This window comes from Colobus angolensis, unplaced genomic scaffold (genome assembly GCF_000951035.1).
Source record: "Colobus angolensis palliatus isolate OR3802 unplaced genomic scaffold, Cang.pa_1.0 Scaffold38, whole genome shotgun sequence".
Classification (NCBI taxonomy): Eukaryota; Metazoa; Chordata; class Mammalia; order Primates; family Cercopithecidae; genus Colobus; species Colobus angolensis.
The window spans coordinates 3,886,085-3,912,241 of NW_012117154.1; the positions used below are offsets into that span (position 1 = coordinate 3,886,085).

General features: G+C 38.7%; 1 protein-coding gene across 1 annotated transcript in view; it reads right to left on the reverse strand.

Moving 5' to 3' along the window:
• Positions 1-26,157, reverse strand: part of DSCAM (Down syndrome cell adhesion molecule) — an 849,899-nt gene that overhangs the window by 303,646 nt on the left and 520,096 nt on the right. The window contains exons 5-8 of the mRNA XM_011954055.1: positions 25,212-25,490; positions 19,980-20,255; positions 12,799-13,095; positions 11,779-12,054 (exon numbers count right to left, since the gene is read on the reverse strand). Coding sequence (XP_011809445.1) covers positions 11,779-12,054; positions 12,799-13,095; positions 19,980-20,255; positions 25,212-25,490 — 1,128 coding nt within the window. The remainder of the gene's footprint in view (positions 1-11,778; positions 12,055-12,798; positions 13,096-19,979; positions 20,256-25,211; positions 25,491-26,157) is intronic.

Here is a 26,157-nt window from a genome sequence, read left to right on the forward strand (position 1 = left end):
GGATAAGAGTAGCTAACTTTTCTACAATGATTTTAAGCAAAGTAGTTCTTCTACAGGATGCTTATTTTAGACTGCTAGATTGTGAAAAGAGGTAAAGAGTCATAAATATAACAACATAAAGAGTAAGGGGGCTGGGTGCAGTGGCTCACGCCTATAATCCCAGCACTTTGGGAGGCTGAGGTGGGAGGATCGCCTGAGGTCACGACTTTGAGACCAGCCTGGCCAACACAGCGAAACCCCATCTCTGCTAAAAATACAAAAATTAGCTGGGCATGGTGGCTCACCCCTGTAATCCCAGTTACTTGGGAGGCTGAGGTGGGAGAATTGCTTGAACCCAGGAAGCAGAGGTTGCAGTGAGATGAGATTATGCCATTACATTCCAGCCTGGGCAACAAGAGTGAAACTCTGTCTTAAAAAAAAAAAAAAAAAGGAGAGAGAGAGAGAGAGAGAGAAGGAAATAAAAGGAAGGCAAATAACTTTTTTCCTAAAAATTGTTTAAAATTATTAAGTCCAAGGGAGGAAAAAAAAACCAAAATGCTTTAGGAACAAGAAAAACACATCCCAAGGCATAAAGTAGCATTATAATAAAGAGAAACACAAAAGATGCAAGTTGGATACAAAAAAGGCAAAAATAAACTACCTGAAATTTGGGGGTGTAAAAGAGTAAAACAAGCTCTGAGAAGCATGGCAGTGTCTCCTTCCAAAGCACTTTCTAGAAAAATGGATGCCCTGCAATATTGTCAACCAGATACCTGAAGGGGAATGTGGTGGAAAGAACTGGATAATTTCTTGGGGTCATTTTAGTCTTCAATCATATGAAATGTCTCTTTAAACTTATTTTTATGGAGTGTATTGTAAAGCCATAATCATATTATGTTGAGATAGTTTCTTTAAAGATGAAAATGACCAAGAACTTAAAAACTCATGACAACTTCTACACGTGAACAGCTGGAGTCACCATGGTCCAAGGAGGATGATAGGTTATGTCTCCCCTGGTTGACAGCAGCAATAGCTTCATACAGGAGACTGTAATAAAACTGTGTGACTTTTCTGCATCTTTGATATGAAAAGAAAAACCATTTGAATCAACATGGCATCAAGAAAATGAAACATATCTCATGTTTTACTTATTTAGTTAGAGAAAAGTATCATCTAGATGAGGTGCAATTATTTCATTTTTGTTTATATGGACTTTTGATGGAAGTAAAGCCATGTGACCCCAACCAGAGGTGATGACAACCAGGCTTAACAGAAGTAAACAAGATTCATAAAATCACTGGTATTCATTTTAAAACTTAGCTTATTTTTCCAATAGTTTCTTTATGAGGATTGTTAGTAATAGCAGATTATTTACTTGAGAAGTATTTTTCATGACTTTGGCTTACAAAAGGTCATTGCTCCTGAGAAGCTTGCTTATTAATAATAACTGACTTGAAGAGGCTGCATTTTTTTAGTAAAGTGCGGAAATATGTTACAGTGAGACAAGGGTATAAAAAGGTAGTTAATACATTTCACAGAACGAAGACTGCCTCTGACAACACCATCATGGCATCTTGGTAGATGGAGAGAAGAAGGAAATATGGGTCACTTAATAAATATTGGGATAACTGACTCAATATAGATAGAAAATAAAGTGGACCCCACCTTAATTATATCTGTGAACCTCAGTGGGGGTTGAGGGCCTAAATGCAAACAGTAAAAATATAGACACAGAATACAGAAAAAAATAGGAATGCATCTTCATGAACTCATAAATTTCTTAAACAAGGTCCAAATGAAGACAAGGGCAAAGTTAGGAGACAAGAACACACAATGGGTCTTTTCAGTAAATGGCGTTGGGAAAACTAGATATCCACAACCAGAAAAATGGAATTAGGTCATTATCTCTAATTTATGGTGTCTCTAATGCCATATACACAATTAAACTCAAACTGGATTAAAGACTTAATGGAAGGGCCTACACTATGAAATTAGTAGGAGAAAATATAGGAGAAAATCTCCCTAACATTGCTCTAGGCAATGACTTTTGGTTATTACCCCAAAAGCATGGACAACAAATACAAAAATAGAACAATGGGATTACATCAAACTAAAAAAACTTCTGCACGGCAAAGGAAATCAATCACCAGAGTGAATGAAGTGACAACCTATATATAGAAGGAGACAATATATTTGCAAACCATACATCCGATAAAAGGTTACTATCCAAAATATACGAAGGATTCAAACAATGCAATAGCAAGAAAACAATCTGATTTGAAAATAGGCAAATTCAATGAAGCTATTAAAACATGGGCAATGAACCTGAATAAACATTTCTCAAAAGAAGACGTACAAATGGCTAACAGGTCTATAAAAAAAATGCTCAACATCACTAGTTATCAGGGAAATGCAAACTAAAAAACCAAAATGAGGTATCATCTCACACATGTTAGAATGGCTATTATCAAAAACACGAAAAAAACAAGCATTGGTGAGCATATGGAGAAAAGACAGGCTTTGTACTGCATTGATAGAAAAGGAAGTTACTATACTCACTATAGAAAACAACATGGAGCTTCCTCAAAAAAATTAAAAATAGAACCACCATATTTTCTAGCAATGCCATTACTGGGTATATATGAAAAGGATATGAAATCAGTATGTTGAAGAGATATCTACACTTCCATGTTCATTGTGGCATTGTTTACAATAGCCAAGATATGGAATCAAGTGGCTAAGTGGTCACCAGCAGATGAATGGATTAAAAAATACATGGTATACATATACAATGGTTACCAAAAAAAGGGACGAGTTAAAATAAAACAACTGTAATCCCAGCACTTTGGGAGGCCAAGGCGGGCAGATCACGAGGTCAAGAGATTGAGACCATCCTGGTCAACATGGTGAAACCTCATCTCTACTAAAAATACAAAAATTAGCTACGGGTAGTGGTGCATGCCTGTAGTCCCAGCTACTCGGGAGGCTGAGGCAGGAGAATTGCTTGAACCCAGGAGGCAGAGGATGCAGTGAGCCGAGATTGCGCCACTGCACTCCAGCCTGATGACAGAGCAAGACTGTCTCAAAATAAATAAATAAATAATAAAAATAAAAAATAAAACAAAATAAGGACCTTCAGCCTTAAGACTACTCAACCTTAAGAAAGAGTGAACTGTAGCCCTTTGTGACAATACGGATGAACTGGAGAACGTTACATTAAGTGAAATAAGCCAGGCACATAAAGGCAAATACCACATCATCTAACTCATATGTGCAATCTAACAAGGTTGATCTTATAGAACGGAGAATGGTTGTGGTTCCCAAAGGCTGGAGTTACTGGCGAGATGTGTGTCAAAGGACACAAAATTTCAGGAGGAAAAGTCCAAGAGATCTATTGTACAACATGGTGACTATAGCTAATAATTTATTGTATTCTTGAAAAATGCTGACAGTGAATGTAAAGTGTTCTCACCAAAAACATGATAACTGTGTGAGGCAACATATATGTTAATTGATCGGATTTAGTCATTCCAGAATGGATCTATATTTCAAAACATTACACTATACACAGGAAATACATATCATCTTATTTAAAACGTAAATAAATACATATCATTTTATTTATAATGTAAAAAATCATATATATGCATTTAAAATCAATATATAATATATGCAATATATAAAATATATTTATGCATATAATAAACATCAAATATATATATTTATTATATGAATATATTTTACATAGTAAACTATATATATTTATTATAGGCATATATTTATATATAATAAATATATATTATACATATATATAGCATTCTTTGATATTGAAACCAATCTTACACACTGTTTTTTCCCTCTAGGGTAAAGTAATTTGAGATATTGCTTATAAAACACTTAATAAAATGCTATATTTTAAAGAAAGGTATCTGCTTTAATTTCTAGAATAGAGGAATTGTAAGTCATTCTACCTCCAGGACAAACCTGTCTGAAGGAAACCATAGAGGCTGAGTCCTGCGCTCAGATATCGGACCTTTCTCTTCTGCAGACACTTAAGAGCATAAATCCCCAGGGTAGCTGAGTAAATGCACGCATTTAAGCGCATTGAAGCATGAGTGCTTTCTTGCATCATTTAAAAAGGGAGGACAGTGAAAGTTCCCACTTCACTAGTTTTCTTTTCTTGCATTAGGGTATTAAATTAAAAAGAGAATTTAAATTCTCATTTTAAATAATAAATTAACATAAAAGGATTAAATATTTAATATATTACCATTCTATTTTTCCCCAGGTCTATATTTCTCCTGTATTATTCATAAGAGAAGCTCTGCAATTCCCAAGTCGTTGTTGAAAAATAAATACGAAAAAGTTGTGGATGACTGCAGTGTATGGCTACACACGAAAGACCCCAGCAAACTGGAGCCTAAGTTAACCACTGCTCCACTTTCATGAGGAACTAAAATAGAAAAATAACCTCAAAATGCTGTCCTTTCCATAAACAATATTGTAAGTAACTCCAGTATCTAAAGAGATAGCAGGAGAAAGTGGAAGAAAGGGACAGAATAACAATGAAAGACCTTCCCTTGCTGACAGAGTTGGGTTTGGAATTCGGTGGAAGTTGATAGTGCCAAGGTTGGAACAGCTAATGAGCAAATGTCTGAAAGCGGGAGTTGGGGGAACTGCCAAGGCTATTTCTGTGCACAAAGCTGTCCCTTCCCTAGGCCAGATGACATCTGTTGTCAGCCCTTGAAGAATGATGCCATTAGAAGACGGCATCCCCAGCCGCTCACCTCGAGTGGAAGGTGAGCCGACAAACTCACAGCACTATTTTTAACTCAGCATTCATTTCCCCACTTGCACCAACAGCAATCCAGCAAGACGTTATGGTGACAGACGAGATGCAGCACAGGACAAAAAGCTGCATGGAAGCAGGATTTTAACATCAAAATGTGCAGAGCAGTGTTCCTGTTGGGCTATGGTACACAAAGTGCCACCGACACAAGAGCTGGAAACCCTGGCAGTGACATCTAATTCTCCCTTCGATTTGAAGGAAGACAGGGTTATAAAAAAAATTGTGGTACATTAAAATGGGAAATTGCCACAAATATAGACACTGAATGAAACATGTAAAAGTGGATGTTTCTGGTTGTTCTCTGCATTCCTAGCATGGCCATTTCATCTCACTACTGGCAAACATTAACTTTTAAAAATCCTTATAAAATATAACTCTGAAAGCTTGGTGCTTCTTAGACATTTATTTACCTGTAATTTTAACTATCTTTCTCTATGAATTTTAGTCTGCTTTCCTGTCTATTGTTTTAAATCCCCATGGTCTGAAGCCAGAATGGTGATACACAGGCACTTTAGACCAATCCCGTCATCCAAAGGCTTTTGCCAAGGCACTCAGGTGCCACATCACTGCTCTCAGCCCCTCCATCTCCCAAGCAAAAGCTTCTGGAGTCATTTCTCATTCGGACCTGCCCTCTTTCACCAAATCCATTCTCTGCTTTTCCTCTCTCCAATTCAACAAATTCTTTCTCTCTTAAATTAGTCCCTCAATATCTTTTGCCCTACATTTTAACATGTTGTCTGTCTAGACTTTTAAAATAGCTTTATTCCAGGACCCTTTGTATTCATTTCTCCCCACTCCTACCCCAGTTTCCCACTGCAATACGAATTATTGTTCTGGGAGTCACCATGGGGTTGTGTTAGAATCAAAACATCTGCGTTTGAGTCTTGAATGTATTACTGGAAGACTGCACAGCCTCATCTCTCTTCTATTCTTTCCCTGATTATGCTTTATCTACATTACAGAGTCACTGTATTAATTAAGGTGACACAGATGAAAGTGTTTTGTAAACTACAAAGTTTTATATAAATATAAATAGAAGGTGACATTTTTATCCCGCAGTCAATTAACTTTCCTGGCAGTGTTGATCCCCAGCAATTAGAACACTCAATTAAGCACCGTTCAAGTTCAATGTGGCACCTAAAATGGGGAAGACAAAGCTTGAAAATGTGTTAAATATAAATCTGCTTGTTAAATTGAAATGAAGTGAAAGAAGAGACTTGGACTTTTACTTCCGCCTATATGTTTGAGGGCAGCAAACTTGCACTTCTGGATAGTTACATATATTTCAGAACCGCTTAAACTTCAACCACCATCAATAATAAGCATGTTGTTTATATCAGTCTTTGAAATTTAAAAAATTTATTGCAGGTATATGCCCTAAAATAAGCAAAGGGTTATGACTACTATCAAAAAAAGACATGATGAAAAAATAGTATTGTTTCCAAATATCATCTAAACACATATGCACATACTCTCCGCTATATCCAGTATTTAAAATGAACCTCCTGGAGGCAAGATAACAGTAATTTGGTTTCACTGTTGGCAGCAATATTGCTGGGATCAACTGGGTCACTTCTACTTCCCAAGGAAGCCAACTTTTAAGGCTTCAGGTTTGCTCTTCCAAAATTAGCTGGGTGAAATAGTCACTGTGTGGTCTCCCAGGAAAGGCAGTGGAGCTGCATTTACATGAAAAGACTAAGAAAGTCTTTCAATCCTAACCCACAGGGAGAGCCAAAAATCTAAGTCCTTTCCTAAAATTTAGCTGATTTCTTATTTTCCTCCCCTAATACTCGGTTGTGAATTTTTAAAAAGCCTTGATGAACTACAATCCTGACCATTGGAGTATAATTTAATTTACATATTAATATTTCTTTTTAAAACATTTTATTTGTTGATTTATTATTATTATTATTATTATCATTTTTGAGACAGAGTCTTGCTCTGTCACCCAGTCTGGAGTGCAGTGGTGCTATCTTGGCTCACTGCAACCTCCGCCTCCTGGGTTCAAGATATCCTCCCTCCTCAGCCACCCGAATAGCTAGGATTACAGGTGCGTGCCACCATGCCTGGCTACTTTTTGTATTTTTAGTAGAGACCGGGTTTTGCTATGGTGGCCAGGCTGATCTTGAACTCCTGGCCTCAAGTGATCCTCCTGCCTCCGTCTCCCAAAGCGCTGAGATGAAAAAATTTTAAAACATAAATGTAAATGTTCAGAAGTCAATTTGTTTACACTTCTAAGTTCTGAGTAAATGCTAAGATTGTGAATAGGGTATAAATGTTACTGTGTTTTGGAAGTAGTTCACGGCAGCCTCGCACTCCTGGCCTCAAGCCAATTTCCTGTCTCAGTCTCTGGAGTAGCTGGAACTACAGTTGCGTACCACATCACACCTAGGCCTCCCAAGTAGCTGGGATTACAGCAGTGTGCCTCTGCACTTGGCTGTTGAAGCAAAGGTAATTTGGGTTCTTGCACCTTGCAACCAATAGGGTCATAGTCAATACATGGATCTGTGCCAATCTGGGAAATCTAAAAAGAGATAAACTTACATTTCAAACAATCCTTGCTTGAATTTTTGTCGCACTTTATCTTCGGCTATTTGGTGAAAGGTTCTAATGTGAGCCTGACTGGGGGCTGGGGCAGCCTGTCCACACGAAGTTAAAACCTGCAGTGTGGTGCACGAAGTCCCATGAGGGTCCCACCCACGCTGTGGTGTTGAGCATCATCTGTTCACTGATGTCCCTAGATCTGCAGCCTGGATTCCTGAACTCTACTCTCCCATATCTAATTTCCTACTGAGAGCATCCACTTACTTGTTTAGTGTGTATTTCAATCTCAACACATCGATAACTAGACTCCTCATCATCTTCCTTAAACTGGTCCACTGCATCTTCTGCTCACTCAGTAGAAAGCAATGCCATTCTTCCTGATACTCAGGTCAGAAGCCTGACCTGATTCTTGATGTTTTTATTTTCCTCACACCTGTATCCAACCACTAGGAAAACCGATTGAATAAGACCTTCCACATAGATCTAGAGTCTGTCTTCTACCCATCACCTCCTCTGCTCTCCCCCACCACCATCTCTCACTTGGATTCACTTTCCAACAGGTCATTCTACTTGCTCCCTTTCCCTGCATAGACGATTCTCAGCACAAGAATCAGATGCATCCTTATTCTTCTTTTTTAGAGATGGGGTCTCACTATGTTGCCCAGGTTGGAGTGCAATGGCTATTCACAGGTGCAAATACAGTGCACCACAACCTCAAACTACTGGACTCGAAGTATTCTCCTGTCTCAGCCTCTGGAGTAGCTGGGACTACAGGCTTGTCCTACCATACCTGGCTAAAAGCATCCTTTTAAAACCTTAGTCTGGCCATGTGACTTTTCTGTTTAAAGTCATACAGTAAAGCCCCCATCTCACTCAGCAGAAAACCCCATGTCCTGAAAACCGAAGTCCTGATCTAGTAAGTCCCCGATGAAAAGGTCCTGCTCCTTCTGACTCAGGACCTCTTAGCGTTTTCTTGTTCAGTTGGCTCCCGTCACACCAGCCTTTCTGTTATTCCTCAAGCTTGCCAGGCAAATTCTGAACATCGTGGTTCTATCTCTTCCCTTTACCTATGAACTGTCTCAAACCCCTCCACATCTTTGCTCAAAGGCTCACTTTTTCAAGGCAGCTTTTCCTGACTATTCTGATAAATTTTGCAAGCCTCAAATCCCAACAACTGCCATTTCTTTCCAGGCAATAAAATATCACATAAAATAATATTTTCCTTCCTATGTTTGCAAGTACTTGCAAAGGAGCTGACAAGTTTTATACTATATGATATGTGTTTAGAAGAAAAGAAGTTGCTGAAGACAAAATTATTCAACAGAATTATTTCCTAAAATCATAAATATATTATTTATAAGAGACAATAAATTATTCTTTTGGCCATAAGCTAGTTTGAATTGGTTTCTGTCACTTCAAAAGAATCAAGATGAATACATTGATTTATAATGATCTGGCAAATTTAAAGAGCAAAAGTTAACGATTCAAAGAGCTTTTGTTTACATTTATGTTTCTTAAAAATTACATTAAAATATTATACCTATTTATTCAATGGACATACTTCTGGAAATTTTTCTTGAAAAAAAAATCTTAAAATCAGACAAAGGCCAATGCATAAAGAAGTTCATTTGATACCTTATTTGTAATGGTCAAACATTAGAAATAAACTCAAATTTTAGCACTGTATTAGATGTTTTCAAAATGTAGCTCACAGACCTGTAGGGATCCCTGAGACCATTTTAGGTGATTTCTAAGAAGAAAATCATTTTCATGACAATGCTGAGGTGCTGTTTGCCTTTCTCATGGTGCTGATATTTGCACCGTTGGAGAAAAAGCCATGGTCGGTGGGACCGCTGAGCCTTACCATGAATCCCAGCAGTGACACTAACAAGATGACTATTCATTGTACTGTTTACCAACGCAGAGTCTGAGTTGGTTTTTTAAAAATGCCAGATTCGTTTACAGACACTTAATGAAACAAGAAAAATAACAGCTTTATCACATTTTTACCCTAAAGCTCATGTTATTTTTAATGCTGTATGTCCTATGTAATAAAATGGGAAGAAGGCACAGCGTTTCCTCTGCCTCCGGAGCAGCATGGGGCTGTCTTCTTCATGTCAGAGTATGTCTGACGTGAATGTCATACTTCATGCCAGAGTATGTCTGTGCTTGCTTAAGTTGCAAATTCGAGCAGCTGCTTTTTTTCTTTTTCATGGGATTCCATTTCTTTCTTAAAAGAATGGCTACCTAAAAACAATAGTTATGCAGTCTTTTCTATTTGTCAAACAATTTCTTACAGAGAAATGAGCCCATCACTCCTACGATTACAATTGATGGTGTTTATTATAAATAATAAAATTGAATCTTTCAAGAAAGAATAGAATTTTAGAAAACTTGTGTCCATCAGCATGAACTTGACAGTTTACTTGAAGACCTTCTGATGAGATCATGGTAATGTTAGTAGTTGTGATATTTTGATATTGTACAACAAATTGTATCAACATTTGGAAGATCTGCATAACACGGTGAACCAATTACTTCCAAATGATCAACTTTTTATGTTACAAAATCATGTGTGGGTAAAACATTCCTTCCAAGGGTATGATAGAGCAGTGAATTTTAAGATAGCAGAGTACAGGCAGGGCACAGTGGCTCACGCCTGTAATCCCAGCACTTTGGGAGGCCGAGGCGGGTGGATCACGAGGTCAGGAGATTGAGACCATCCTGGCTAACAGGGTGAAACCCCGTTTCTACTAAAAATACAAAAAAGCCGGGCATGGTGGCAGGCGCCTGTAGCAGGAGAATGGTATGAACCCAGAAGGCGGAGCTTGCAGTGAGCCGAGATCGCACCACTGCACTCCAGCCTGGGCGACACAGCGAGACTCTGTCTCAAAAAAAATAAAATGAAAAAAGATGGCAGAGTACAGAAAATGTGTTGATATGGCATCTGACTATTATAATGAACCATTAAGATACTGCCATGTTTTAATTCTCTGCATAGTATGGAGTATCATTAGGTGTTTTCTGGTTTATTCACTTGTTTTATTTGTTTATTGTTTCTCTCTCCTGACTGAGAAGAGAGTCAATGAGGGGAAGGACTTTGCAGACCTTTTTCATTATTGCATTCCTCCATGTCTGGAGTAGTGCCTGGCATGAAGCAGATGTTCTGTAAATGAGAATTAAAGAATAAACACAAGCACAAAACGAACGTTTAAGCAGCTATTACCAGCCTGGTTTACCAAGAATATCTAGTGATTTGAGGAAATTCTCAAGGTACATGGTTATTAAAAACCAATTTATAATTATGTGCAGGCATATCTAATATACAATACACAATACATATTCTACAATATATAATGTATGCAATATATATATGCCCCATAATAATAACATACATATATTATTATTTTCGTGTGTGTGTGTGTTTGTAGGTGTTCTCAAAAAAGTAAAACTCACAGGGTGGGTGGGAAAAGAAGGTTGGGAAAGACCACAGGAAACCTATGCAACTTTGTAACAAGGGCAACTAAAAGCCAATTATTGGTACTTGGGGAGATACATTGGACAGCTCAGGAAGGCAGCTCAGTGTGGCTAGAAGCAACACCCACAGGTTTTGGAAATAGTTTTATAACATATTGGTTCTATTCCTAGGACCTACCTCAGGTAGATTCTTTACATAATTGAAACAATTTTATTTCATATTGAGCTCAGGAAACTGACTTGGAGAATAGAAGAAATGAGTCTTTCTAAGGTTCTGCCACTACAAAGCTGTGTATCCTTGGATGAGTCTGATCACCCTATTGATTTTTCTGGTAAGGAAACTGTAGTTGAAATGCAGGATCTCTAAAGATCATCCTGACGGGTAGATTCCACAACAGTCCATGACATGATGCAAAGAATAATTTAATGAGAAAAACGCTCTGTGGAATCCTTTAAACATATAATTTCTATGTTGTTGCTTTGACCTGCACATCTACAGAAGATAAGACATTTGTTTGAAGTCCTCATCCAATACAGAAAATCCCTTCCAGTTACATTCTAAGAGACCTTGCTTTTAGCAGGTTTGAGGAAAAGAAAGTTATCTATTTAAAAATTATCTGAAAGACGACTAGATAACCAAGCCAATGATGTGCTCCTTTTTTTTTTTTTCTGTTGTAATGTTAACAACACATGCCCTCCGGAAAACCAAGCCAAAATTCCACCTGGAGAGAAAATTAGAACAATTAAAGGTCCTGTGAAGATTCAGTCAGTAGTAAAGAGGACATCTCATGTTCTCTGTCATTCTTCACCCTGTACAATTATCCTGCTCTAAATAAGCAGATCTTAGATTACCCGACTTCAAATCATTGGTCTGGGAAGTAGTCGGGCTTTGGAATGAGATGTGTGGGAACCAGAAGAACCGGGCTTACCTTTCACGGTCACGTGGACGCTCTGGCTGGTGGAGAGTTGTGGTTGAACCAACACGTTGCACGTGTACTCCCCCTCGTCCACTTCCTTTTGCACATCCGAAAGTTTAAGAGTTCCATTGTTCTCAAATGCCACTTGGCGGTGGTTGAAAGGAAGCAGGTTAGAGTTCTTGTACCATTTAATGGAGTAATACGGGTAGCCAATCACACGACAGTGAATATATGTGTCCCGTCCCGCTATTGCTGTGATGTTTTTCATTGGTCGAATGCTTGCAGGCCCTGGAGAGACACAAAGAAACTCTTGAAAATAATTTAAGGGTACATCTCATGTGGGGAAATGGGGACGCTTTTCCTTGAGTTAAAAATGTAGATTCTATTCATGTAAGCACATCTTTTTCAGTTAAACAAATATTTTTGCATGTGGCATTTTCTACAAAGAAGGTTTTTCTTTTTCTTTTCTTAAATTCAAATGAATTGAATGTTAAATACTTTATCTGCTACTTCTATGAAAATGTTTTGAATTAAAAATTACAAGATAAAAGGCAATTTAATTAATAGAAAGCAACTAGTCTACACTGGACAATCATGCACTTTTGGTGAAAATACTGGCAGCCATTGATCAATTGTTTAACTCTCTCTGTAAAATCCAGGATGACAATGGAGGTTACGCCACGTTGCAGCATGAATGTAAGTTTAATACCATGTACACGAAGGTTTACCATGAATGTGGAAGAACCGAAGAGAAGGAGAAGGGAAAGGGCATGCAGAGCATAAACCAGGAAAGGAAACATCAGGTGAACGGATCTACAGTAAAAAAGAACAAGCTGACTACAGAAACCGAAATGCCATTTCCAACATTAACCCAGTCAGCGCCATTCCTGAGTAGGAAGGAGAGGGTAGGAAATGGAAAGCAACAGTTAATCCATTCTGGCATTCCAAGACCCAGCTCGGTGCATGCAGAAATCTTCTTCTCCACTACAATGAGTTATGTGTGTTTTTTTGAGGAGCTGATTTGACAAGCACCTCTTACGTTTATTCGAGCCTGGTACAGGACGACTCCCGCCGAGTTGTTGGCAGTGCAGCGGTAGACTCCCCCGTCCCGGACCTGGGAGCTGGAGATGTTCAGGTAGCTGACCACGTTCCCCTCCGACGTGATCATCTGGCTGATGCGGTGACTGCCACCCTTGAGAATGGGGTCGTCGTCCAGCGTCCACGTGATCGTGGGCAAAGGTGTTCCCTTCACGTTGCACATAAGGGAAACCGGCTCTGCCGGACTCACCACCTTTTCACTAAAGGCAGAAATAATTTTGGGAGTTCCATCTGCAGGAAAACAAATTATGGAAAAAAGTGGCACATACAAATAATTAAAGAACTTCCAAGTACATTTCTTTAATGTCTAGGAGGTAGATGTCATAGTTGTTCAACATTACCAAAAAGGTCTGGTTTTATTGATAAAGCAAAACGTTAATCAGAACAAGAGTTCACTATTTTCAAAACAGGTAAGCACAGCATTAGCAAGCTTTCATGAACTGTTGCTATATTTCCTGACAACTCAGATGTTTGGGTTAAACAGTGACAGCTCCTAAGAAGTCCCTAGTTTAAAACTGGTGTTTCCTCACCCAAAGTTATACACAGAGGGAAAATCCACACCCGCTCACCCCCACAAACAGTCACTTTATCTGTTAGGTTGGTGCAAGAGTGATTGCAAAAAGTAATGGCCAAAACAGCAAATACTTTTGCACCAACCTAATACTTCCTCAAGGTATTTGGGTTTTTCTCACTAGGGAATTGTTTACAGGAATAAAGGAAACTATTGGGAGATTGATGATCTCATCTTCATCATTTTCTCATAAGAAATCCTCTTTTACAGCTTTAATTACAAATGGGAACTGCATGCAAACTTCCATGAAGTCTCTGAGAATGGGCAGAAGCTAAATAAAGTTTGCATTAAATGCCGTGTATTTAAAAACCTCTAAAGATCCCTTAAGTAGGGTGGGTACTTCAGCATGTTTTAAATATCTCTAAAAGTAACTTAAGTAGGCTGGTCATATAATTTAACATCCAACCTGGGACACTTTTGAGGCTGAAAGAGAAACGACTACTAATTATGCCAAGAGAACAGGCATGACCCTGAACTGTCGTAGGCAAACTAGGATCTTAATCTTAGAGAAGTCTCCATAGAAATTTTCAGTATGTTTACATAGATCAACTTTTAATATTCCATTATTTTTCTATCATCCATATGGGTTTTTTCTCTTATTATATATAGTTACAAATGTATGTTTCTTTTATATATGTTTCTCCATTTATAAAAAGAAATACATGCATATTAAAGGAAATGTATGAAAGAAGAGAAGTTACCAATAGGTCAGCCAGCCTCAGGCATACAAATCAACACTGTGACACATTTTTTCTAGGCATAAGTGGGTCATTTTGACATAATTGTAATCACATGCCACAGGATTTCTGAGTCTGGTAAGAGACCTTGCTGGAGGGGACATTTTTTATTTTTTAAAAGAATTTTTGTGTTCAGTTAAAGGGTTGTCCCATAACGAAAGATAAGAATGACTAGATTTTTTTTTTAGTTTTTAATTTTTATTATAAAAAATATATCTCCATTTTTGAATATCTTTCTTCTTGGAAATTGGAAAGTATTATAAACAAAAACGAAGGAGGGAGCAAAATTTAGGATAGCTTGCAATTCCATCAGGGAAAGGCAACAGTTAATGGTTAATAGTTCCAAATATCCTTGAGGAAAGTGCCACTCATTCCCCCAAAACCTTGGGGCCTAGTTCTTGGCCGGGGAGGCCAGTTATGTAGGGTCTTCATGATGGTGGGGCTGTGCTGCAGCTCTTCCCTCCACCCCTCTACCATCTACTCCTTCCCAAATTCCTGAATCTCACTTATTCATTCCAGCTCATGTTTCAGGTGGCTGGAGAAGGCCCTGGAGTTTGTTTTCTCCAGGATATGCTCATAAGTAGCATACTGCAGTGTCCTTGGGTTGTAAGCATTTTGTCTCTTACTGTCAGAGATGAAAAAGAAAACTTTAAAATATTAGCATGCAAAATCGATGCTTTTGTCTTTAACACACTGCAGACGTTGCCTCATCACGTCCTGTGTTTAATTTTACGAAGAAGTTAGATGTCATCATGATTGCTATTCATTGTCTGTGATCAGTCATTAAGGCTTAGGAGTACTGGATTTATTTCACGTGTCCTTCATAATTCCGTGGCTTTTGTAAAATGCGTTTAGCTGTATATTTCAATTTTATATTAGCAGAGTTTTGTATGTTGAAATCTTTCACATTTATTTTAAATATATTCCTGTCTTATGTTTTATGTTATTGTAAATGAAAGTTTCAAAATATTAGTTTCCAATTGTTTGTTCTGAGTATATAGAAATAAAATTGCATTTTGTATATCACTCTTATATCCAATGACTTTTTAAACTCACTTTTAGAAATTGCTTTATTGTTTCCTTGGCATATTCTTTGTAAATAACAATGCCTGTAATTAAGACATCTGCAAATTTTCCCTTTCCAAACTCCATGTATTTTATTTCTACTCAAGTCTAACTAGGGCTGCTAATATAATGTTGAATAGAAGTGGTGGATGTGGGCATCCTTGCCTTGGTCTCAATCTTAAAGGAAAAACATTTAGTGTTTAACCAGTAAGTATGATTTTTAGCTGTAGATTGTTCACAGATGCCAATTATCTGGTCAAGGATGCTCTCCAGAGTCTCCAGTTTGCTGGAGATTCTTTATGCTGAATGGATGCAAGTTTCATCAAATGATTTTTTTCTGTATATATTGAGATAATCAATTGGATTTGCTCCCTTATTCTATTAATATAGTCACTTACACAGATCAGATTTTTAATGTTCTTCCAATCTTGCATTTATAAGATAAGCTCCATTTACACACATACACATCTATATGTATATCTATGTGGGTGTGCATGTTTCAAATTACATCTACTGAAAGTTAAGATTGCAGTACTTTATGTGAAATATAAGAAACTTGCAACAAATAATTCTGCTCTTTGTGCTATTACATCTATTTATTATATTAACTCTATAATAAAGTGTTGGTATTGTATTGTATTGTATTGTATTGTATTGTATTGTATTGTACTTTTAGAGATGGAGTCTCACTCTGTCGCCCAGGCTGGAGTGCAGTAGCCGGATCTCGGTTCACTGCAACCTTCACCTCCTGGGTTCAATCTATTCTCCTGCTTCTGCCTGTATTTGGGATTACAGGCACGTGCCACCACACCTGGCTAGTTTTTGTATTTTTAGTAGAGACAGGATTTTGCCATGTTGGCCAGGCTGGTCTCAAACTCCTGACCTCAAGTGAGCCGCCTATCTCCGCTTCCTAAAATGCTGGGATTACAGGTGTGAACCACAGCACAGGGCCAAGTGTGGTAATTTTATAATGTTATAATCATCAATTGTTTAAAGAAATTAAAAAATAAAACACAATTTTGCTAAATATTTACTAATATGTTTACCATTTCTCATGGTATTTGTTCCTATAGATATGTTTCCATTTTATGTTCCGTTTCTGTTCCATGTTATCTATATCCTACAGATGTAAGTGTTCATTCTCTACATCCGGCATGACTTCATTTATCATTTCCTAATGTGCAGGGCTGCTGACATCATATTCTTTCACCTTTTTATTACTGAAAATATCTTTATTTTGCCTTCATTTTTAAAGCCTGTTGTTGTTGGGTTTTTTGCTATAGAAGTCTATGTTGGCAGGGCTTGTGTCTTTGGTTTTCTCTTCAATATTTTAAAGATGTTGCTCCATTGTCTCCTGTCCTCCAAAATATCTGATGAATCATCTACCATTTGTTCTTGATGTCCCCTTTATGTAATATTTTTCCTCCCTCAGATTTTTAAGTTTTCCTCTTTATCTTTAGTTTTCAGCAGCTTAACTCTGATGTACTGACATAGAATTTTCTTTGTGTTTATTTTTGGAGTGTGCTGAGTTTCTTAGATCTGCAACCTTACTTTTATGCCAAAGTTGATAAAACTAAGGTCATTATCTCTTTGAATACTTTTTTCTTCCACATTCCGTCTCCTATTTTTCTTGGTCTCTAATCATATGTGTCTGTCAGGTTAGCTGATGATGTCCTACTTGTCACTGAAGCTCTAATCATTTTCTTTGTAGTCTTCTTTCTCCCCATGCTTCAGATTGGATAATTTTCTAAGATTTATCTTCAAGTTCACAGATACTTTCTTCTTCCTTCTCTAATTTTGTATTAAACCAAATATGGTGATTTTTTTCATTTCTATAGATTTTTTTCTACCGTTTCAATTTCTCTGTTGGTCTTTCCCATACGTTCACTCTTTCAGTCCATATTTTCCTGTAAGTTATTGAACATATTTTAAATAGCAGCTGTAAAGTCCTTGTCTGCCAGTTCTAACGTCTGGGTCCTCTCATGATTTGTTTCTACTGCCTGCTTTGTCTTGTGTCCTTTGGTTGCAGAGTCCTGTTTTTTTTTTTGTTCTGTTTTGAGACAGAGTCTCGCTCTGTCGCCCGGGCTGGAGTGCAGTGGCCGGATCTCAGCTCACTGCAAGCTCCGCCTCCCGGGTTTACGCCATTCTCCTGCCTCAGCCTCCCGAGTAGCTGGGATTACAGGCGCCCGCCACCTCGCCCGGCTAGTTTTTTGTATTTTTTAGTAGAGACGGGGTTTCACCATGTTAGCCAGGATGGTCTCGATCTCCTGACCTCGTGATCCGCCCGTCTCGGCCTCCCAAAGTGCTGGGATTACAGGCTTGAGCCACCGCGCCCGGCCGAGTCCTGTTTTTTGTACGTCTAATTTTTTTTTTATTGCACACTTGCATTCTCCCCCCCGTTTCTGGAGTTCAGATGTGTCCCCAGTGGAAGAGGACACTCCCCAATTTGCGTTTGGTGTCTCTCAAGTGTCTATATATACTTTAGCTTTTCCCAAAGTTTCTTGTTTTTTGTCATCTTGGGAGTTAGTCTGATATATGCTATTTTACCATTGCCAGAACTGGAAACCTTTATTATTCTTTTCAAAAAATCATTCCATTTTCCAGGTATTACGGTTTTATCCTGAACCTATAATTATTAAATTCCATTTTATAGCCTCATAGGAAATATTCCCAGATTCTCCATTGTATCTGTGGTCAGTCCTAGTTCATAGTATTATGAATTTTTATTATTTTACTTTAATCCATCGCTATTTCAGTGAGAATAATTGGAGTATTTTTGTTTTCCACAGGAAATTAGCCAGACATTCTTTTAAAGCAGGTACTAGATATTTGTAATTCCATTTCTGCTTTCTTTTGCTACATTAGCACTGTCATCTCTCAGAAGAGAAAAAAATAAAGTGAAGCTTCTTGTCCTGAATGGAAGCTGACATGCGACAACTAAATCCGCGAGTGTGCTGGCGGTGCTCCTCGGCCCCCTTTTTAGTTCAAGTGACAGGCTCTTTTGGAGATGAAAGCAGACATTATTTTCCCAGGGAGACCTGAGTGTCTTTGAAATCTTTCTTGCTGTCACTCTGATAACCTGAACTCTTCTGACATCATTATGGATTATCAATATGGTCTTTAGGTTTTCTTAGTTGCACGAAATGGTTGCCGAGGTAACTGGGCCTAGACAGGTAATCTCTCCTTTTTCTACAAAGAATCTAAAAATAGTGACTATGTAAGGACTAGAGTGCATCATCATTAGCAAACTGGTTCTGCACAAATTGATTACTTTCTTCACTTAATTATTATACGGAACACAGTGTCAGGCATTTAATATGAATACCATGCTTTCAGCTAATTTCACCTCTGCTTTAAAAAGCTCACTGTCTGCAATGAAACGACTGAATCAAAATAGGAATCTCATTGCTAAGCCTGCGACTTCTTAAAAAATTAGCTAAGGTTAAAAAAGAATAACAGAAATACGCTCTTATAATCAAGATATATTTAAACTTATTTTCATATATCAATGTGTTTTATTTGTTCTCCCTTTAGGCTATATCAAAATCATTTTATTATTTTAATCAATTGATATCAGATGAACTTTAAATTATATAGAAGGACATAATTTCCAACGATACACACAAATACATAGATAGAAACCAGTTCAATCATGTAGTGATAAATATATGTTGCCCGTGATAGCTTTCTCTGGCTGACTGATAAGCTTGAAGATTTAGTATGCAGTAACCAGTTAAAAAAAAAAAAGCAAACCGTATCACATACCTAAAACCTGTTATTATACCACAAAATAATTCCTCACAGATTTCATTTACTTAAATCTGTGAACATCTGGATGGATCTAGGGATAACTGCACCAAACAGATGCCATTTTTTCACTCCACCAACCACTGTATTGACATTTCGCTCTTCATTTTGAATCTGAAGTTGTACTTCTCCACTGGAGGCTATTGCCCATACCCCACCCAGCGAACACCTGGCAATGTCTGGAGACATTTTTGGTTGTAACAACTTGGAGGAAGGTGCTCCTAGCATACATCTAGTGGAAAGGGGCCAAAGATGCTGCTAAAGATCCCACAACACACAAAAAGGTTCCCAAGATGCCTGTTATCCCAGCACTTTGGGAGGCTGAGGCAGGCGGATCACCTCATCAGAAATTTGGGACCAGCCTGACCAACATGGAGAAATGCCATCTCTACTAAAAATACAAACTTGGCCAGGTGTGGTGGCTCATGCCTGTAATCCCAGCTACTCGGGAGGCTGAGGCAGGAGAACGGGTTGAACTGAGGAGCTGGAGGTTGCGACGAGCTGAGATTGCGCCATTGCACTCCAGCCTGGGCAACAAGAGCGAAACTCCATCTCAAGAAAAAAAAAAATAAGAAAAAAGTTCCCCAAGCAAGGCATTCTTTGAAAGACCCTGGTCTAGAGATGAATGATCAACAAAACTCTTAACTGTCGTTTCTTCTAAGATTTCAATCTTGGCAAATAACTTACAACTAATGAGTGGGTAACATTTATGTTACTTTACATTACTTCTAATATGAAACAATTTCATTCTCATCAGAACTTTCTCTCCCATTTGCCTGATTTAGCTTGAAAAATTAGGGTAGAGTAGTAGCTGGTGAGACAGACAGAGAGCCCAGAACTGAGCGATCAGCACTGCTTTGCCCTGTCTTCTTCTTTTCTGAGTGCTCTGGGTTTGGGTTCTTTTTCAGCCATACCCTGTAACGAGGCCCACTGACCTTCAAGGACCACCTGCACATAGTCTTGAGCGGACAGCTTGTCCTTGCGCACAAAGCACTGGTATGCGCCCCCGTCACTTTTGACCATGTGATCCATAATAAGGTTTTCGTGGTTGATCCCTGTGATCCTCACATTTTTTCCAGGGTTGAGGATTTCACCATTGCGGTACCAGGAGAGTTCCTGGTCCTCAGTTCCTGTCACGGTGCAGGACAAGGAAACTTGGCTACCCACGCTGCTTTTAACCTTCCTGGGACTGATGGTGGCTTTCAGTGGCTCTGGAGGTTTTAGTAAGAGAGAGAGAAACAAAAGGTAAAAACATCACTAGATAGCATTTGGACAACAGGCTGGACTTTCAACAAAGCAAGTGCATCACTGCAGTCATACTCCATACAGTTCCTACCAGCCACATTATTTCACAGAGGAACATTTTGTTTGGGAACATCCTCTTCGCTATTTTTTATTTCTGGCTTTATTTCTCTATGCAACAAATGGAATAATGTTGGTCAAACTGCCTTCTCACTGAGTCTATGTGAGGATGTTGATATAAATCCACTGACAATAAGAAATGCAGGCCGGGCACAGTGACTCACGCCTCTAATCCCAGCACTTTGGGAGGCCGAGGCGGGCAGATCACGGTATCAGGAGATCGAGACCATCCTGGCTAACACGGTGAAATCCCATCTCTACTAAAAATACAAAAAATTAGTCGGGCGTGGTGGGGGGCACCTGTAGTTGCAGGTACCTGGGAGGCTGAGGCAGGAGAATGGCATGAACCTGGGAGGTGGAGCTTGCAGTGAGCCAAGATTGTGCCACTGCACTCCAGCCTGGGCGACAGAGTGAGATTCTGTCTCAAAAAAAAAAAAAAAAAAAAATGCAATGCGCTGGCTACCAATAGTGACATAAGTATTGAACATTGAACATATAAATCCTAAATCCTAATTTGCCTTTTCCCAAGGTGGCACTGGTGGGTTTACCCTGGGCCATTCTCACACACATGTATACTCACTCATATGCCATATGTGGTTTACCAAGGGCCAATAACACACAATTGTGGGGAAAAAACAAACAAACCAACCAACAAATAGGTTGGTATTAGAATTTGTGACCATGAAACTGAGATTTTCTTTAAAATGAGGCTGAGTGATTTAGACAGGGATGAAACTTTCATCCTCACCTTCCCATGTTTTCAATTCAACAACCCTAATCCAATGTAGAAAGCATTCACTGAGCATCTGTCATGTGCTAAGGATGAGGTTAAACTCACAGGCAAGAAAAATGGAATAATATTTATGGTGCAACTAGCATGTGCTATAAAATTATTGACTACCTTTCATAGGTCATTGAAGTCAGTCTCCTCCTAATCCTGTAATTTTTGTGTTATCTCCATTTTAGAAAACAGAAAATGGTTATTCAGAGAGCTTAAGTAACTCAGCCAAATCCAATCAACAGGTAAATGGCAAAACAAAACAAAACAAAATTTTTGGTGAAAGACATAGAGTTACAGATTTTTAAAGGTCAGAAAGTGCTGAGCAGGAAAAATCTGATGAAAATCCTGTCTAGTCATATTACAAATTACAGAAAACCAAAAATAAAGAGAAATTCTTTAAGGCAGACAGCAAAAATGGCAAATGACATATAGAAAAACAAAGATCTTAATGCCTCTGATTGCTTAACAGACGCACATGGAGGACAGAAGACAGATAAATACATCTTTTAAATTAACAAACATCTCTTGTAGATGGCAGATGGCTAAGATTTGTTTTTTAATCCATTCTGGTAATCTTCTCCTTTTCCTAGTGTTATTATTTCACTTTAAGTTCTGGGATACATGTGCTGAACGTACAGGTTTGTTTACACCTTATACAAAAATTAACTGAAGGTGGATTGAAGATTTAAATGTAAAACCTAAAACCATAAAAATGCTAGAAAAAACCTAGGCAATAACATTCAGGACATATGCATGGACAAAGACTTCATGACTACAACACCAAAAGCAACTGCAACAAAAGCCAAAATTGACAAATGGGATCTAATTAAACTAATAAGCTTCTACTCAGCAAAAGAAACTATCAACAGAGTGAACAGGCAACCTACAGAATGGGAGAAAATGTTTGCAATCTATCCATCTGACTGAGATCTAATATCCAGAATTCTCAAGGAACTTAAACAAATTTATAAGAAAAAAACAACCCCATCAAAAAGTGGGTGAAAAAAGTTTTTTTACTCCAGTTGTTTCTAACTTTTCATCTCACCACACTTTGTTTTCAAGGAGCTCAGTCTTCTAGGTTGATAAGAAAAGGCAATAAACGGCTGTAATAACCAACCAGAGTGATGCAAGGGCCATTAGAGAGATAGCACATATGGAGGAGGGTGGTTGGAAAGAGCAGGAAATCCAGATATCAGGGATGCATAGAACTGAGACCAGTCAGAATAGAAAGAAGGAATCACAGAGATTGGGAACCACATGAATTAAGGCAGGGAGCAGGGGCATGTCTGGGGGTTTCTGATTCATTTTGGATGCAACAGAGAATCTCTGAGAGTTTGGAATTAAACAAAGATAACTAAAGAAGGCATTCAAAAATGCTTAGCAAATAAGTCTTTTTTTTCCCGGAAACAGGGCCTTGCTCTGTCACCTAGGCTGGAGTGCAGTGGCACAATCATAGCTCACTGTAGCCTGAAACTCCTCCTCCTTTCTGCCGCAGCCTCCTGGGTAGCTGGGACTACAGGCACAAGCCATTGCACCCAGTTCAAACATACTTTTAATGGAATCACTAGGTCAAAGGTCTTTTGACAAATGAGGGCGAGGAAAACTGGTCAGTGAAGACATTACACATGTCTAGTGTAGGTACAATTAAGATCCAATCTAAGGCAGGACAGAAGTTGAGAACAGAGCTGAGTAACTGTGAGATTCAATTTGTATCACTTGGCAGGACTCGGCAGGACATGGCAGGACTTGGCAGGATGTAGAAAGGAAAGGCTTAAAGAGCACCCAAGATTTCATGTTTGCATCTGATGGATGACAGGGAGGAAGATGCTGGTAATAATAACAAGAGCCACTTGGAAGGAAGAGGTGGTGGAGAGTTTAGTTTGGTATCCGACACTGTTGTTTTGAAGTGCCAGCGAAATTTCTGAAAGCTGGTTGACACACTTGTCTGACACTCAGGAAGGAAGCCAAAGGCTACAAGTACAGATTCAGAGCTTATTTTCAGAGGCAAGGAATTTGGAGCTCTACAAATGAAACAGAGCCTAAGGAAAAGGGAAGAGCTTCACAAGGAGACAGTTCTGAATCTGGAGTCCAAGAGAATGCTTTCCAATAGAGAAGAGAGACGGGAACGAGGAATCTGTTTTCTTCTGCAGCTAGAAGAAGCAGTCAGAAGGGAGGCAGAGAACATTCCAGAAGCATTGGAGAATCACCTAGATGTGGAAGAAGAGAACAATGATAACAATAAGCACATTAATAATAAAGGCTTTTAAAATATAGGTAGCGATAAACGCCTTTAGAGAAAGAGCAGTAACACACTCTGAGTTGAGAAGGAGACAGGAGGAAAATGGGGAACAACACATCTTTGCGGATGGAGGCTAAGAGAGATGGGAAGTGTTAGATAATCAAGTATTAGGAAATAATCTTTTATGTGGAGGAAGCAACATTAGTAATGTGACTTGCAATAAGGAAAGGAATGGTTTGTGCAGGAATTAGGAAGAAGTTAGATTTAGCAGGAATAGGTTTTTATTATCCCATTTATGCCTGAGGTTGCAAATTTTTTTTTTTTTTTGAGATGGAATCTTGCTCTGTCACCCAGGCTGGAGTGCAGTGGTGAGATCTCACTCACTGCAAGCTCCACCTCCCAGGTTCATGCCATTCTCCTGCCTCAGCCTCCCAAATAGCTGGGATTACAGGCGCGAACCACCGCGCCCGGCCATAAGTGGGTTTTAATGCAAAACAAGGGGAAATAAGACCAGACAGATTTGCTTGAGATGCCTTCAGTACTATCCTAAGATATAAACTTTATTCAGCAGAGAACAGGGAGCTAGGAGAGGTCTTTCAACATAGAAGAGACTTTGAGCCTGTGGCTGGCTGTCCAATGCTGCATATTTTATCCACATGATTCTTCAGCATAGAAGTGTAACTGTGGATTTTATCATCCATTTCTTTCTAATCTCAGACTAAACATGTTCAAATATTTGCAGGACTCAGGTTAGACAGCCTGTTCCAGATAGTCATTTGGATATTTAATGTAAATATATTCTCTTAGGCTGGTATAAATATATTCTCTAAGGCAGTCTACACTCAGTTGACATTGAAGAGAAAGTTCCCTAAACAGGGCTAGGGCTGGGCGGGGAGGTGGAGGGGGAAGTAAGAAAACACTTCTATTTTCAGTGTGAGATTCCTGTGGTTAAATCTGTTCAATTTAGTTCATCAAGTAAAAATATATTTTCAAAAAAGGAGCATTATATTGGCAACTAAGACCTCCTCTCTGACCAAGGCTCTGCCTTCCTTTTCTGGCCATGTGATCTTGAGTAATTCACTTTAATTTGGTTTCTGCATGAGCAAAATTGACGGTGTTTGAGTAGATTCGATTGTGACCCTGCAATCACATCCCTCCTTCCTCCAAATCTGCCTTCAGTATCCTTCTCAACACATTCCTCAAGGCAGCCAAGGCAATCAATAATCAATGGAAGATCAAATATATCCATCATATTTGGAGTAGATGATCTAAAATACCAGGCACAAGTCTAATATTTGGGTATGTTTGAGCCCCATACTTTGGCTAATAGCCTTATTTAGAAATTTAATGCAGAAATGGTCTGGAAACAGACAAAGGACAACTGCTTTGATTGGCTATCATCACTTGTGCTGAAAGAACAATCCTACCCTCTCGCTCGGTTCATTTTTAGAGAGACTGGCTTTTGTGAATTCATCAGCTAGGAAGTGTTATCTTGAAATCGTATCTTGGAAATGTAATAGTCTGTGGCCTAATGGAACTCACAGAGATTTGGGGATCAGACAGACTTCAAATCAAATCTGACACCTAAGACTCTCCAGTTGTGTAACCTTGGGGAATTCATCTGAGCATTAATTTTCACATCTGTAAAATGAGGTTTCTGTTGATCTCAGCTGGACTCTTTTGGGAGTTAATGGAAAGCTACAGAGAAAACATGGTGATTCGATTATAACAGGAGCTCCATCGATGGAAGCCAACACCACCTTTGCAAGTTACCGTCCAACTTACGTTTCACGTACAGGCGGCCTATCACCTTAGCCGTTCCGTATCTGTTGGACACTTCACACACATAGCTGCCTGAGTCCGAGGGGCGAATGTTCGCAATGAGCAGCCCCGTGACGGTCTTCTGGAACCTTCCTGAAAGTTCCAGGGGCATGTTGTCCTTCAGCCAGCGGTAATCTGGCTCAGGGTGCCCAAGCGCTTTGCAAGGCAGCTCCACACGCTGCCCAGCCATGGCTTTGCGATGGTCAAACCCATCCAGTATGGATGGGGCTGAGTTCGCTGGGTCTGTAGAAGAAATAAAAACTCTTAGAGACAGTGAATGAGGAGTTGAAGTGGTCATTTAGAATTGTAGGACTTCATGTATAATTTAAACTGGTGCATCATACCAACTATTGATACAGACCTATAAGATTTCATAAGTGAACAGAAAAAGAAATGCCCTATTCATACAATTTATTTTCTGCTCAGAATTTACAAAAGGTTGAACACTGGTCAGAGCTTCTGTTGGTCATTCTCCAGTAAATGAATAAAAGATCCAGAATGAGCAGGCTTCAACAAGAGCTGTCAGCTCAGGCTAAGAATCAGATTGTCTTTTCATAACTGGGAATGTCAGAATTCTCTTTAAAAGATCCTTAATGGGTATAAATATGCAATTTGAGAGAAGAAACAAGACATAGTGGTAGATAGATCAGTGGAATGACTACAGTTTGCAATTATCTATTGTGTACTGCAAAATAGCTAGAACAGAAGAATTGAAATAATTATAGTTTAAAGAAAAGCCAAACATATAATGTGATGAATATCCCAAGTACACTGATTTGATTTTAACAAATTATACGAATACATTATCACATGTACCCCAAACTATGTGTATCTATTATGCATCAATAAAATATCATAAAAATTAATAAAATAAATAATTTTTTAAGATAGTGGCTCACTCTGTAGCTCA